Raw genomic sequence first — 13387 nt, 5'->3', positions numbered from 1 at the left:
TCTTAATGGATTGAATGACATTGAAGTCCAGGAGTCATGTTGGGCTTCACTTATTCTGCCAATTTTATCAGGTGGCAGATTTATATATCTGTAGAAAAAACCTAATACATGTACATTTTTAGGAACATTTGAGGGCTTTTCCATAAGAACATACATGGGACTCAGGGAAGGCACTCTGAAATCTCTTACTATGGGTGGATGTCAAGTACAGTGGAAATGTAATTGAAATTCTAAATTTGCCTCTATAGGTGGTTACCCCATTATGAAAGTGCTTTCCCTGGGTACCATGTATGATTTTATAGTACATCCCTGAGAAATGAATCTTAAGCTTGCCTGTGCAAATGTGATTATAAACACAATACAATTAAATCTATTTTCGTATCTCTAAATGTTATATTAAGATTTGGTATGATTGCCAATTTGACAACTCTTCACAAGAAACTAAATGACACAGAAATTAAGTACTATAGGTCACCGTATGGCCTTCAACAATGAATAAAACCCATACGGTATAGTCAGCTATAAAAGGCCCTGAAATGACAAATATAAAACAATTCGAACAAGAAAATTAATCACCTGATTTATGTACAAAATAATGAACAAAAAACTAATATATACAGCAACAAACGACAACCACTGAATTACAGGCTCTTGACTTGGGACAGACACATACAGAATATGGCAGGGTTAAATTAGTTTGAAGGCGCCAACCCTACCCCAGTGGTGTAACAGTACAATTAAGAACAAACTATAAAAATCAGTTGAAAAGGGCTTAACTCATCAGATGGATACAAAGCAGAAATACATCTAACAAAAACACAGAGTGGACGTGACAGGGTACTTATTAATCCCCACAACAAAAAGACACTAAGTAATTGATGTGTCAATTAGATCAGTTCAATAAACTATAAAAATCAGTTGAAAGGGCTTAACTCATCGGATCATCAATACAAAGCACATAAAAATCATTAATAAAAACACAAAAGGACACTAAGAACAGATCCGAGAGTACTTGCAGTTACTGACAGCTAGTTCAAAGCCAATAACAACTAATAAAAATCATGCATCTAAGACTAAAATGTCAATCAGTACACATCCAAAATCCAATGGATTTAGCATAAAGACGTCATTAACAGTCATAGAAAAACATGACCTTGTGCAATGCCAAGATACAGGTATCGACAAATTGTAGAGCCATGAATGTGCATATGTATATAAAAAAATGTTAGTTTGATTTTAATTTACTGAACAAAATCAATATTAATACAAATAAAAACAATATTAAAATTTATGGAAGAATTTAGTAAAGGATTTAAGTAATTTGTGGTAACAAAATCCCTGACTTGATAATTATAGTTAATTCATTGAAATCCAAAATGTCACAACAAACATGAGCATAGTGAATGAGTTGTGATATATAAACAAGGTAAGATGGTGCCAAAGGAACATCACCATCCAAAAAAAGAAAATTAACAATAGGGAATGAAAAATTGTCCCTTTTGTCATGCACATATATGATATTTTGGTATTTACTGCAAGATCAAATCAACAACATTGATCAGGGTATAATTAATGAGCAATAGCTCACAAAGATTCTAATTTTTTTAGCTCAAACTTTTCAAAATTTAAACAAATAATGTATAACTGGTACTATCTAATGGTATTTATTGCTAAATGATTCCCTTTTATCCTGCTATTCCAAGGTTTTATGTGACAATAGTTTTAGAATACAAAGTATAGTATTATGATGAACATGACAGATTTTGATGAATAAAAACGATAGTTCAATTGTCTTACACCGATTAAAAGTTGTGTGTTACTTGCTCAGTACATCATCTTTTATATAGCTTTTAGATAAAGAATATTTTGTCATTGAATTATCTACACACACATTCAGACGAACAGTTATTTACCAGTATTTCAGTGTACATGAATATACAGATAGACTAGATGATTTGTTTGTGAGTTCAAGATTTGATATTTGTGGAATACACAGAAGCTGTAAAAGTGAAAATTATCATGTTTTGTTTTTGTTTTTCAGTTCCACAATATATTTGAAGCAAAAAGTGTTTTAGTTCAAGTTGCCTTCTCCTTGGCTGTTGCAGAAGAATCGTTACAGTTTGAACACAGAGATCTACATTGGGGAAATGTACTAGTGCAAAAAACAAAGAAAACTCATTTAAAGTATAAACTGATGGGTCAGCTTTATAAACTAGAATGTCACAATATTCATGTCAGCATCATAGATTTTACATTATCAAGATTACATACAGGTATAAAAGGCTATTTCATGTGTGTGGTGTCTAGGGAGGGAACATTGAAAATAGTGTAAGCATTTAGGTATAAATGACCTTTGATGCAAAAGGAATGCACATTGAATATTAGATAGCCATATCAGTATAAATGGCTGTTCAAAGTATGGGGTTCAAAGGAAATGCACATTGAAAACATGGTAGCCAGATATAAAAATCTGTTCCAATAATTTAGTGCCTAATGCTCTAAAAACCAGGCAGCTATCTATAGAAGCAAATAACCACCTTTATGATCTTCTTGTAGTGTGTTCCGATTCTAGGGCTTTGATCTCTTGGTTGTCACACCAAAATCTTTAAAATGGTATTTGCTGCTTCTCTGTCAAACAAAGAGCATTTAGTATGAAGAGCAAAGACTGGTCATTCAGAATTGGAATATTATGTCCTTGTAAGCTAGCATTTTAAAATTCTGACAAAGGATGTGACTTCTGTCAAACAGTGATAGAAGCTTTTTGGATATTTCTTATTTAGTTTAGAATGAAAAGTAACATCATGCACTTACTTATAAATTAGTATAAAGTCATATGATCCTTCAAATTTAACAAAAAAGATCAATTAGTTTTATATAACTAATTGGCTAATATTTACTATAAAACATGTGCATAGACTTTCTTTTAAAAGAAAATCCTTTATGCTATCATTATTGCTATTGAGTTATTGCTTACCCCTACTCTTATTCGGTGACAGCTTTTCCGTGTGCAGCGGCCTTAACATGACACCATTCTTTGGCAATTGTACTGGGCAAATGAGAAAGGAAAAATTGTGATTGAAGACAAAGTAAACAAACACAGAAGGAAAAAACCAACTAAACATCGCTCTATCATCTCACTTATCATACATGTGCTCACCTCAACATTCATGATTCTGTGTTGATTGTTTATTAAGGTCATGGTTGGGGGAGGGGAATGGGAGCAATTGCCCCCATTTCTTTGACTTACAAAAAGTTTTTTTGGTGAGCCCTGACTGCAGTTTTACTTTAATAAATTTAAAAATTGTAGTGTTAAAGAGATGTTTTGCAGTCAGACGATGTGCTTACTCTAATTAGTTTGCTGTAATGACTTAAGAATATAAAAATAAGGAGATGTGGTACTATTGCCAATGAAAAAGCTATCCACCAGAGTTCAAATGAATGGCCTTCAACAATGAGAAAACCTATGTTGTATATTCAGCTATAAAAGGCCCCAACATAAAAAATGTGAAACAAATCAAACGAGAAAATTAAAGGGTCAATTTATACAATACAATTTATGAAAATCAAATATGGCAGACATGAACCAACTGAATTACAGGATCCTGGTTTAGGACATATATGGTATGGGTTTTTCTTATTGTTGAAGGCCATACGGTTGCCTATAATTGCTTACATCCTCTTCATTTGAACTTTGGTGGATAGTTGTCTCATTGGTAATCATACCACATCTCCTTTTTTATATACATAAAGAATGTGGAGGGGTTAAACATGTTTGTGAGCACTCAACCCTCTCCTAACCTGGGACAGTGTTTTAACAGCACAACATAAGAAAAAATTTGTAAGGGTTCCGCGGAACCCAGTGTCTCGCCTACTTTTTGCTGTTAATCACAGGCTCAGCAAAAATGAGGAAAAAAATTAATAAAAATATTCCTCTCTATACTATCTTTTGATTGTAAGTAGCTTCTGTCCAAGTTTGGTAAAAATCCAGGATAGTTTATGAATCTAATAAATGTTTTAAAAACTTAAACTGCAGACTGTATGTAATGTTAACTGGAAGAAAAACTAAGTCCATTTATAAGTAAAATACGGAAAAAATGGATTTTTTTTTTTACAAAATTTACTTCTGGATACTAGCTTTTAATCATAAACAAGCTTCTGTCCAAGTTTGGTACAAATCCAGGATAGTTTAAGAAAGTTGTTAAAATTTTAAAATCTTTAACCACAGAGTGAATGTAATGTTAACTGGCAGAAAAACTAAGTCCATTTATAAGTAAAATACGGAAAAAATGGAATTTTTTTTTACAAAATTTACTTCTGGATACTATCTTATGATCATAAACAAGCTTCTTTCCAAGTTTGGTAGAAATCCAGGATAGTTTAAGAAAGTTATTAAAATTTCAAAAACTTTAACCACAGAGTGAATGTAATGTTTCCTGGCAGAAAAACTAAGTCCATTTATAAGTAAAATACGGAAAAAATGGAATTTTTTTTTTACAAAATTTACTTTTGAATATTATCTTATGATCATAAACAAGCTTCTGTCCAAGTTTGGTAGAAATCCAGGATAGTTTAAGAAAGTTATTAAAATTTCAAAAACTTTAACCACAGAGTGAATATTTGTGGACGCCGCCGACGACGACGACGACGACGCCGACGGAATGTAGGATCACTATGTCTCGCTTTTTTCGACAAAAGTCGAAGGCTCGACAAAAACTGTGGCAGTGGCGGCGTCAACAATGTATTAGTTTGTGATTAGGTCCAGTTTATGGTGAACCACAAGTGGTAGGTCAATATTTGGTATGCAGTTGTATTAGCATTGGCACATCTCGTTTCCATGGAGATTGTTTGCCCCTGCCCCCTCAGTCATGGTCTATTGACTTTGAAACTTTTGCTTAGTTTACATGTATTAGTTGTGATTAGATCAGTTTAAGATGAACTGCTAATGTTAAGTCAATGATATTTGGGATGCAAATTTATTGGCATTTGCAAGTGTCGTTTCCATGGAGATTATATAGCCCCAACCCCTCATCATGGTTCATTGACTTTGAAACTTTTACATAGTTTAAAGGTTCATGTTTGTGTTTAGGTTTGTTTAAAGGGAACGACTTAAAATAAGTCAATGGTATTTGGTATGCAGTTGTATTAGCATTGGCACATCTCATTTCCATGGAGATTGTTTAGCCATGTACCTTCAGTCATGGTTCATGGACTTTGAATATTTGCATAACTTACATGTTAAAGTATTGCTATTTTAATTTCAACATTTGCATTATCAAAATTACAAAAAGATGAGACATATCTCTGAGATAACAGTTTATTATAATTAATCAATACACATCCAACGGATTTAGAGTGTATTGACATCATAGAAGTTCTCTTATTGGTTAGTTATAAATTTATTGTTATTAGTTTCACACCATGTTGAAATTGATATCTACTTTTATTTTTAGAGGGAGTTACGACATACAATGATTTGTCTACAGATGACACATTGTTTGAAGGGACAGGAGATTATCAGTTTGAGATTTACAGAAAAATGAAGGAAGAAAATGGGTATGTTGATCACAAAACTTTAGAAATCATTATTTTATGCCGCATATATTGTAGAAAGTATGTTGGTTGTGGGGGTATTTTTTTGTTTAAAGTACAGTAGATTTACTATTTTTCATGGAGTACCTTTTTTGTGGATTTTTTGTTATAGAAAAAACACGAATTAAAGTGAGCAGACTTTGGCAAAACCAGAAAATCAAATATTAATGACAATACAATTTTTTCTCAATCCATGAAAAAAAAAATGAATCCACATTCTAATGAAATTTTTCTATAACAATTTTTTTCATTGGCTAAATTTTACCAATAATTCCACGGTTGATATGTTGTAGGAGTAAGCAGCCATATTGAATAGCTCGAATAAGCAGATGTTTGATTACTACAATATATCGAAAATAAAACAACACCTCCAAAAAATCACAATTTTGATTATGATTTAATCCAAAATTGAATCTTTGAAGTAATGGAATAACCTCTAGTTTGAACGTTGGCATTTTTCGTTGCCATAATCATTCATTTTATTTTAATTTATTTCAAATTTATATATATTCTTCAAGTTCTAACATATTATTTCTTTTTGTAATGCATTAGAATCGGAACAACAGTACCGTAGTTGAAGAGTTGTCATCGTCAATTGGGATTTGATGGTCGCAAATATCGGTTTTACTGGCTCCACTATGCGTTGCCCGAAAAACTGCATTTGCGACCATCAAAATGCCAGTTGACGATGGCATCTTCAACTACAGTTCTGTCTTTCCTTAAGTATTGAGTTATTCTGGTTAGGCCTAATTAGTTTTGAAGACCCCAAATGACCAAGTATTTTGCATCTTTAAAAATTAGAAAGGTGTGCATGTGATGAAGGTTATTGTAGAACATGTGTTGTGACCACTTAAATTGGTAGCATATGCTTATTGTCCCCCTCGTAACTTGTTGCGGGGGACATGGGAATACCGGGCATCTGTCCGTCCGTCTGGTCTTGTAAGCGCTCTCATTGGTACAATTCTTGCCAGAATTTTATAAAACTTATATTATACTAATTTATATATATTTTTTTGTATACATTATACCAACTGTAGATAATGATATTTTCATGAAGTTTATAAAGAAGAGATATAAGAGACTTTACAATACCATTTTAAGTAAGGACCGTGCCGAAAAGTTGTAAAATTAATATTCACAATTTGATGTTTCTGGTAATTAATTAAGTTTTTTATTTGCATAAGTGAAGTAGTGATAAGATGACTTAGGCATGTTGTTTCCAGAGACTACGTCATCAACATTTTATTAATGTTTGTGATTAGATGGACTCGTCGAGAAGAAAAAAACACTTATAGTAGGTCAATGTTATTTGGTATTCAGTTGTATAAGCATCTGCACATCTCATTTTGATGGAGATCATTTGATCTAACCCCCTAAGTCATTTTCCTTAATTTTGCAGACGATCTACTTTTTTAAAAAGAGTTATGCCCCTTGGAATATAAAATATGTGCAATGCAGGGGACATTGGAACTCTGTTCTTTTATTATACTGGAAAAATATTTGATGGGAAAGATCTATTCTCATTCAGCAATTTTCAGTGGCTAAACAATTTTATCATTTAACAAATATTAACACCATGCATTTAATTACTTATTGTAACAAAAGTCTTATATATGTATTTAAGAGTGAAATTACAAAATTAAAAAATATTGAACTTGACATGTATAATTATGAATGAAGTTAGTTTTGTTTTGCAAGTGTACTATTGTATGTTTTTTTTTAGGAATAACTGGGAGAAGTTTAATCCTAAATCCAACGTTTGGTGGCTACATTACTTGACAGATAAGTTTGTGAAATGTAAAAGATATTCACGGAATACTAAAGAAGATCAAAATATGTTTAGACAATTGAGACTTTTTATGAAAGATATTCCTAATTATAGTAGTGCTTGTGAACTTGTGACATGTTCTGAATTTTTATATTCATAGCAAAGTTAGAGCATGTAAAAGAAATGTAAAAAGTTGGTGCTTTTGAAATATATTATGATATTTCTATGTCTCACCATTGAATGTCAGAGCGTATATTATACTGGCAACTTTTTGTGGTCAAAAGTATTGTGATCTCCAGTTAATATTTATGGCTACCCTGCTCAAATACTACAATACAGTCCTGAGGAAATTTTGCAATAACATTTTATTGTCCATTTCTCTGCTGTTAAACACAATTCATTTCCATTCTGTATTATTTTTTAAATGTGTGGAGTAACAAAATTGCTTGTAGGATTTAACATCACGAAAGGTGTGTCACGAAAAAAGATTGAAACTATCTCGAAAGTCATGGTCACAAGTTGGTAATACACAACAGACCCTACATACATTTGTATTATTGTAAAACTACTTTTAAATCATTTAGTAGTAATATCTAAAATGTTTGTTTGTTGCCAACATATAAAAGAAGAATGCTAAATGCTGGAATGTCTGTGTTTAAGGTTAAGTTACAGTAAATGGGCAATGTCAGAGATATTTCTAGGTAAAAACTATTACAAAATGTTGAAATACATGAAATAAGCATAACATCATCGTGTTGTAAGCCATAAAATATTGATTTTTGATGTTTTTCACTACCTACTAAGTAACAAATTGGTTTCAGTGACCATATGATTATTTTATATCATTAAAATGGAAATTCATGTATCAACAACATATCTATGGATTCATCGCTAATCATTATTATCAAATTCATGTATTTCATTTAACTGTACATGTAATTCCCATGTGTAAAAATTTTCTCACTATTGATACAGCGAAAAAAACTCTGAAATTTAGGATATTTGGTTCAAAAGAGGTTTTAGTTAAGTTTTAATGTATGATATTTTATTGTCAGATTCCTGTTTGCCAAATACTTGTATGTTCTTACTATGTAGCGCACAAGTAAATAAGTCTGTTCAAGTTTTTCGTATCAACTTCTAGTTATAGCTTCCTTATATTATTTATGAAGCTTTGTATGGATAAGTTTAAATGTGTAACACTTTTTCGGGTCCCTGCACATATACTTTCGGTTTCCGGGATAGAATTATTTCCTTTCCATTAATTAAAATATATGTTGTTTATTTTAAGGGAGCAATAACACAGTGTATTTTGTAATTATTGTATTGTGTATTACTAAAATCTTATCATGTTGATTTTGTAATGAAATGATGTATAAGTTTTTCTTAGTATGGATGAAGGTAAATGATTGAAAAAAAGAATGATAGTCTGAACGAGTGAGGAAATTAATGATAGCTTGCAGGATTTCAGGAATGAATGGTACATATTGAATGAATGATAGCTTGTAGGATTTAAGGAATGGATGGTACATGTAGTATGAATGCACATTTTAGATCGTACTATGGTTGACTGTTTACATTATGTTTCAAATTGTACTGAGGAAATGAAATGTTTTTAAAATTCCAAAATTGAAATAGTCTGTTACCACATTTAGATTTCAATAGTAAAAAACCCTTGGTTACAGGTGTAATATAACTCTTATAATTTCAGTGTTTGAATTTGATGCTCACTTTTTATTTATTAATTTATTGTATTAAAACCATTTTGATAATTAGATGTCAGTGAAATTGCCACTTTGTTCAAGCATAATATTAGTAAATTCATATTTTATTTGAGGTATATCAACTTTCATCATTTAACTAAGCTCAAGTAAACCTCAGATTTGATCATTTAACATAAATTACATCCTGACCTCAAATTTAAAGGTTGAAGTTTGAAAAAAAAGACAGAAGTGATAATGAACATTAGTTTCTAGGTTGAATATTGATGCACAAAGCAAATTCTGATTGTTTTTTATACGGTAATTATAAGAGTGTGTGTGCAATTTAGTATTTGATAAGGGCTGTTCTCAAATTAAACACATGGGAGACACCTTTTTTTAGACCCCCAACCACCCAATATAAAATTTTCATTTTACTTATAATTCTTACAAAATTCTAAGGACATTTAATTAATTTGAATATGACTCTATTCATTTTTTGTTATAACGATCAAAATGCACATAGACAAATCTACAGTGATACTAGCTTAAAACAATATTTTATTCCCTCTTCTCATTATACATGTATAACAAGACTAAAATGCACTTAAAACAAAATAATGGTGACACTTTCTTAAAACACTATCTTTATCCCCTCACCAAATGAAGTTAAGAAGGGATTATAGTATTTAATAGGGTCATTGTTTTGACCATCAAAGTTAAGTTTTGTATTAAATGTCAAGATTAATACTACAAGTCACCATTATATGGCCCTAAAATTGCAAAAATAGTAAACTTATTCCTTTCAAAATTGAACAGGGTAATATAATCTGGACATTATAGTGCAGCAAGGTGACATGTAGAAACTTACATATTTGACCTAAAATGGTAATTTTACGCATAGTTTTGGGTAAAAATACATGTGAGCAACAGCTTTACCCCAAAAGATATTTACCCACATTAACATCTTAGTAAAATATATGTTGTAGCAAAATATCTTTTTGGGTAAAGCTGTTGCTCATATTTAATATTATTGACAATAGGGATATTTTGCACTAAATGTACGAAGTTTGATGCTCTTATGCCAATATGTTAATAATAAATTAAAAAATATAAGCACTGATGTCTGAGAGACTTATGCTATGAGCATCTGAAGGATGGGATTGGGAAGATTTATAATGCTTTTTGATTTTAAGAGGTAGAAAAAGCAGCCTTATCAACAATCTCCTTACCAAACTTAAATATTAAAATAATAATTTTTTTTCACAAGAAACTGATAAATCCAAAATTTTAACCTATCTCAATATAATTTTTTAAAGATGTGGAGACTGCTATCCATCTTTTTAGATTTCCATGAAGTTCCATGAAATTTTGCCTGTTTTGTTGTCTCAATCATATAAAATTGGTGCCTATATCTCAATTTTTTGTTAATTCTATGAAATTGTGCTAAAATTTTGTTAAATATGCGTAGGAGTGGAAGTATAGATATTTGTATTGACTAAACAAGAATAAACAAATGACAATAAGTTTTGTTTTGTAATTTTTGCCTTCTTCTCCTTCAACAAATATACCATAAGATAACAAGAAAATATTACTATTGGCAGGTTCAGGAGTATGCCCCTTTAATCTTTAAATTTTGATCTTTTTCTGAATCCACTTTCTTAAAGAGACTCTTATACCATTTTTGGTATCTGTTTGAAGCTTGGTACATTCCTAGATCCTACCATGTAAATGTGCCTGTGGAAGGGATGTTCTGATCCAATTGTATATCAATGGGTTAGTCAACAATGGAATTATTATGGTACCTTTCTTTGTTATTTGTGCAATTTTGCTTTATCCATTCTTTGTCTCACTTGCCACAAAAGTTGTAGTAGGGTAAGCATAAGAACTGCATGTTGGCCGATTTCTTCAAATCCCACAAAACACTACTGGTACACAGAAAACTAAATATTGAGCAACAGTGGGGTAGGGGGTATGTATGTATGGCATGGTATTTTTCATGTCTAAACTTCAGTTTTCTGTCACCCAATTACTTAATATTTTAAGATTCTTGTTTTGCTAACTGAAGATATGGGACCTAAATGGTGGACAGGAAAGAGAACAGACATATGTGCATGGCACAGCTTTATATTTCCAGACTTTTGACCCTTGGAATTTAATATTTTGACCCTTTTCAGCGCCTTCAATCTTGAGATATTGAGCATGGTTATTGGGCATTGACATTTTGAAAATAGAAAGGATATTAGTTGCCGTAATTGGGTAGTTCAAGTTTATGCAGTAACTAAGGTAAATGAAGCTGATACTTAAGTAAAAAATAAAGAAGGTACTACTGGTAAATTGTAGCAGTGCTTTTTGTCGAGCCTGTGACTTTTGTCACAGAAAGCTTGACATAGGGATAGTGATCCGCCGGCCACGGCGGCGTTAACTACCCGGTAACTACTTAAAAGCTTAATATTTCAGAAGGTAGTGCCTTATGTTATGAAGTTTCTGTCTGTCATATGTCCTTTGTCCCTGACCTCATTTTCATGGTTCAGTGACTACTTGAAAAAAAGAAAAAAGTTAAGATTTTTAGCTCACCTGACCCAAAGAATCAAGTGAGCTTTTCTCATCACTTGGCGTCTGTCGTTGTCCTTCGTTGTCGTCGTTAACTTTTACTAAAATCTTCTTCTCTGAAACCACTGGGCCAAATTAAACCAAACTTGGCCTTAATCATCCTATGGGTATATAATTTAAAAAATGTATTTGTTGACCCCGCTTACCAATCAAGATGGCGGCCATGGCTGAAAATAGAACATAAGGGTAAAATGCAGTGTTTGGCTTATATTTCAGAAACTAAAGCATTTAGAGCAATCTGATATGGGGTAAAATGTTCATCAGGTCAAGATCTATCTGCCCTGAAATTTTCAGACAAATCAGACAACACATTTTTGGGTTGCTGCCCCTAAATTGGTAATTTTTAGGAAATTTTGCAGTTTTTGGTTATTATCTTGAATATTATAATAGATATAGATAAACTGTAAACAGCAAAAATGTTCAGCAAAGTAAGATCTACAAATAAGTCAACATGACCAAAATTGTCAATTGACCCCTTAAGGAGTTATTGCCCTTTAAAGTCAATTTTTCACAATTTTTTGGAAATTTTTGTCATCTTTTACAAAAATCTTCTGAAATTACTGGGCCAAGTTAAACCATACTTGGCCTAAATCATCCTTAGGGTATCTAGTTTAAAAAATGTATCCAATGACCACGCCCACCTACCAAGATGGCCGCCATGGCTAAAAATTGAACATAGAGATAAAATGCAGTTTTTGGCTTATATCTCTGAAACTCAAGCATTTAGAGCAAATCTAATGGGGTTAAAATGTTCATCAGGTCAACATGACCAAAATTGTCAATTGACCCCTAAAGGAGTTATTGCCCTTTAAAGTCAATTTTTCACTATTTTACAAAAATCTTCTCCTCTTAATCTACTTGGTCAAATGGAATTAAACTTAACCACAATTATTATTAGAGTATCTTGATTGAAAAAAATGTATCCGATGACACTGCCCTACAACCAACATGGTTCCCATTGGTAAAAATAGAACATAGGGGTTTACTATAGAAGTCTGGGAAAATATAAAAAAACAATTTCAAATGGTCACAACTTGAAAACTAATTTAAATAATGATAAGGGGTCTTCAGTAACTATTGTAAGACTACAATGGGATGACTTGATATTTTTTCCAGGGGTGCAATTTTTTCATGGAAGGGGGGGGGGGGGTGCTTATAATTTCTCCTTGATATGTTCCATTTTCAGAATTATTCAGTGTTACTTTTCTATAAACCATCATTATATCTTTTCTTTCAGCATACTTATATTGGGTGAATGCCCCCCAGACCAGGCAGGTTAGTCGGGGTCAGGGGAACCCCTGCCCAAATCTTTTATGAAGGGTGTTCCATAAAAACATTAAAGGCATTTTCAGCATTAAACAGGCCCTGTGTGAAATAAATTTTGGAGTGGAGGAAAGGAAATTTTTTATTTTTTGTTAATTATCTTGAATATCATTATAGATTGAGATATACTGTAAACAGCAAAAATATCAAGCAAAGAAAGATCTACAAATAAGTTAACACGACCAATTGGCAATTGACATCTTATTGGAGTTATTAGATATAAGAAGATGTGGTATCAGTGCCAATGAGATAACTCTCCATCCAAGTCACAATTTGTAAAAAGTAAACCATTATAGGTCAAAGTACGGCCTTCAACACGGAGCCTATGCGTCACACTGAACAGCAAGCTATAAAGGGCCCCAAAAATGACTAGTGTAAAATCATTCAAACAGGAAAA

At 31.9% G+C, this 13387-nt stretch overlaps 1 protein-coding gene across 2 annotated transcripts in view; it reads left to right on the top strand.

Annotated features, from left to right (window-relative positions):
* The window catches only part of LOC127735664 (serine/threonine-protein kinase haspin-like), a 34057-nt gene extending 23477 nt beyond the window's left edge, over nt 1–10580 (top strand). For both annotated transcript variants that reach the window (XM_052245906.1, XM_052245905.1), the window contains exons 11-13: nt 2042–2273; nt 5451–5553; nt 7313–10580. In XM_052245906.1, the coding sequence (XP_052101866.1) occupies nt 2042–2273; nt 5451–5553; nt 7313–7517 (540 nt within the window). In that variant the 3' untranslated portion in view covers nt 7518–10580. The remainder of the gene's footprint in view (nt 1–2041; nt 2274–5450; nt 5554–7312) is intronic.
* Nucleotides 10581–13387: the final 2807 nt, after the last annotated feature.

Source organism: Mytilus californianus, unplaced genomic scaffold (genome assembly GCF_021869535.1).
Source record: "Mytilus californianus isolate M0D057914Y unplaced genomic scaffold, xbMytCali1.0.p SCAF_3, whole genome shotgun sequence".
Classification (NCBI taxonomy): domain Eukaryota; kingdom Metazoa; phylum Mollusca; class Bivalvia; order Mytilida; family Mytilidae; genus Mytilus; species Mytilus californianus.
This window is presented reverse-complemented; position numbering and strand designations above follow the sequence as displayed.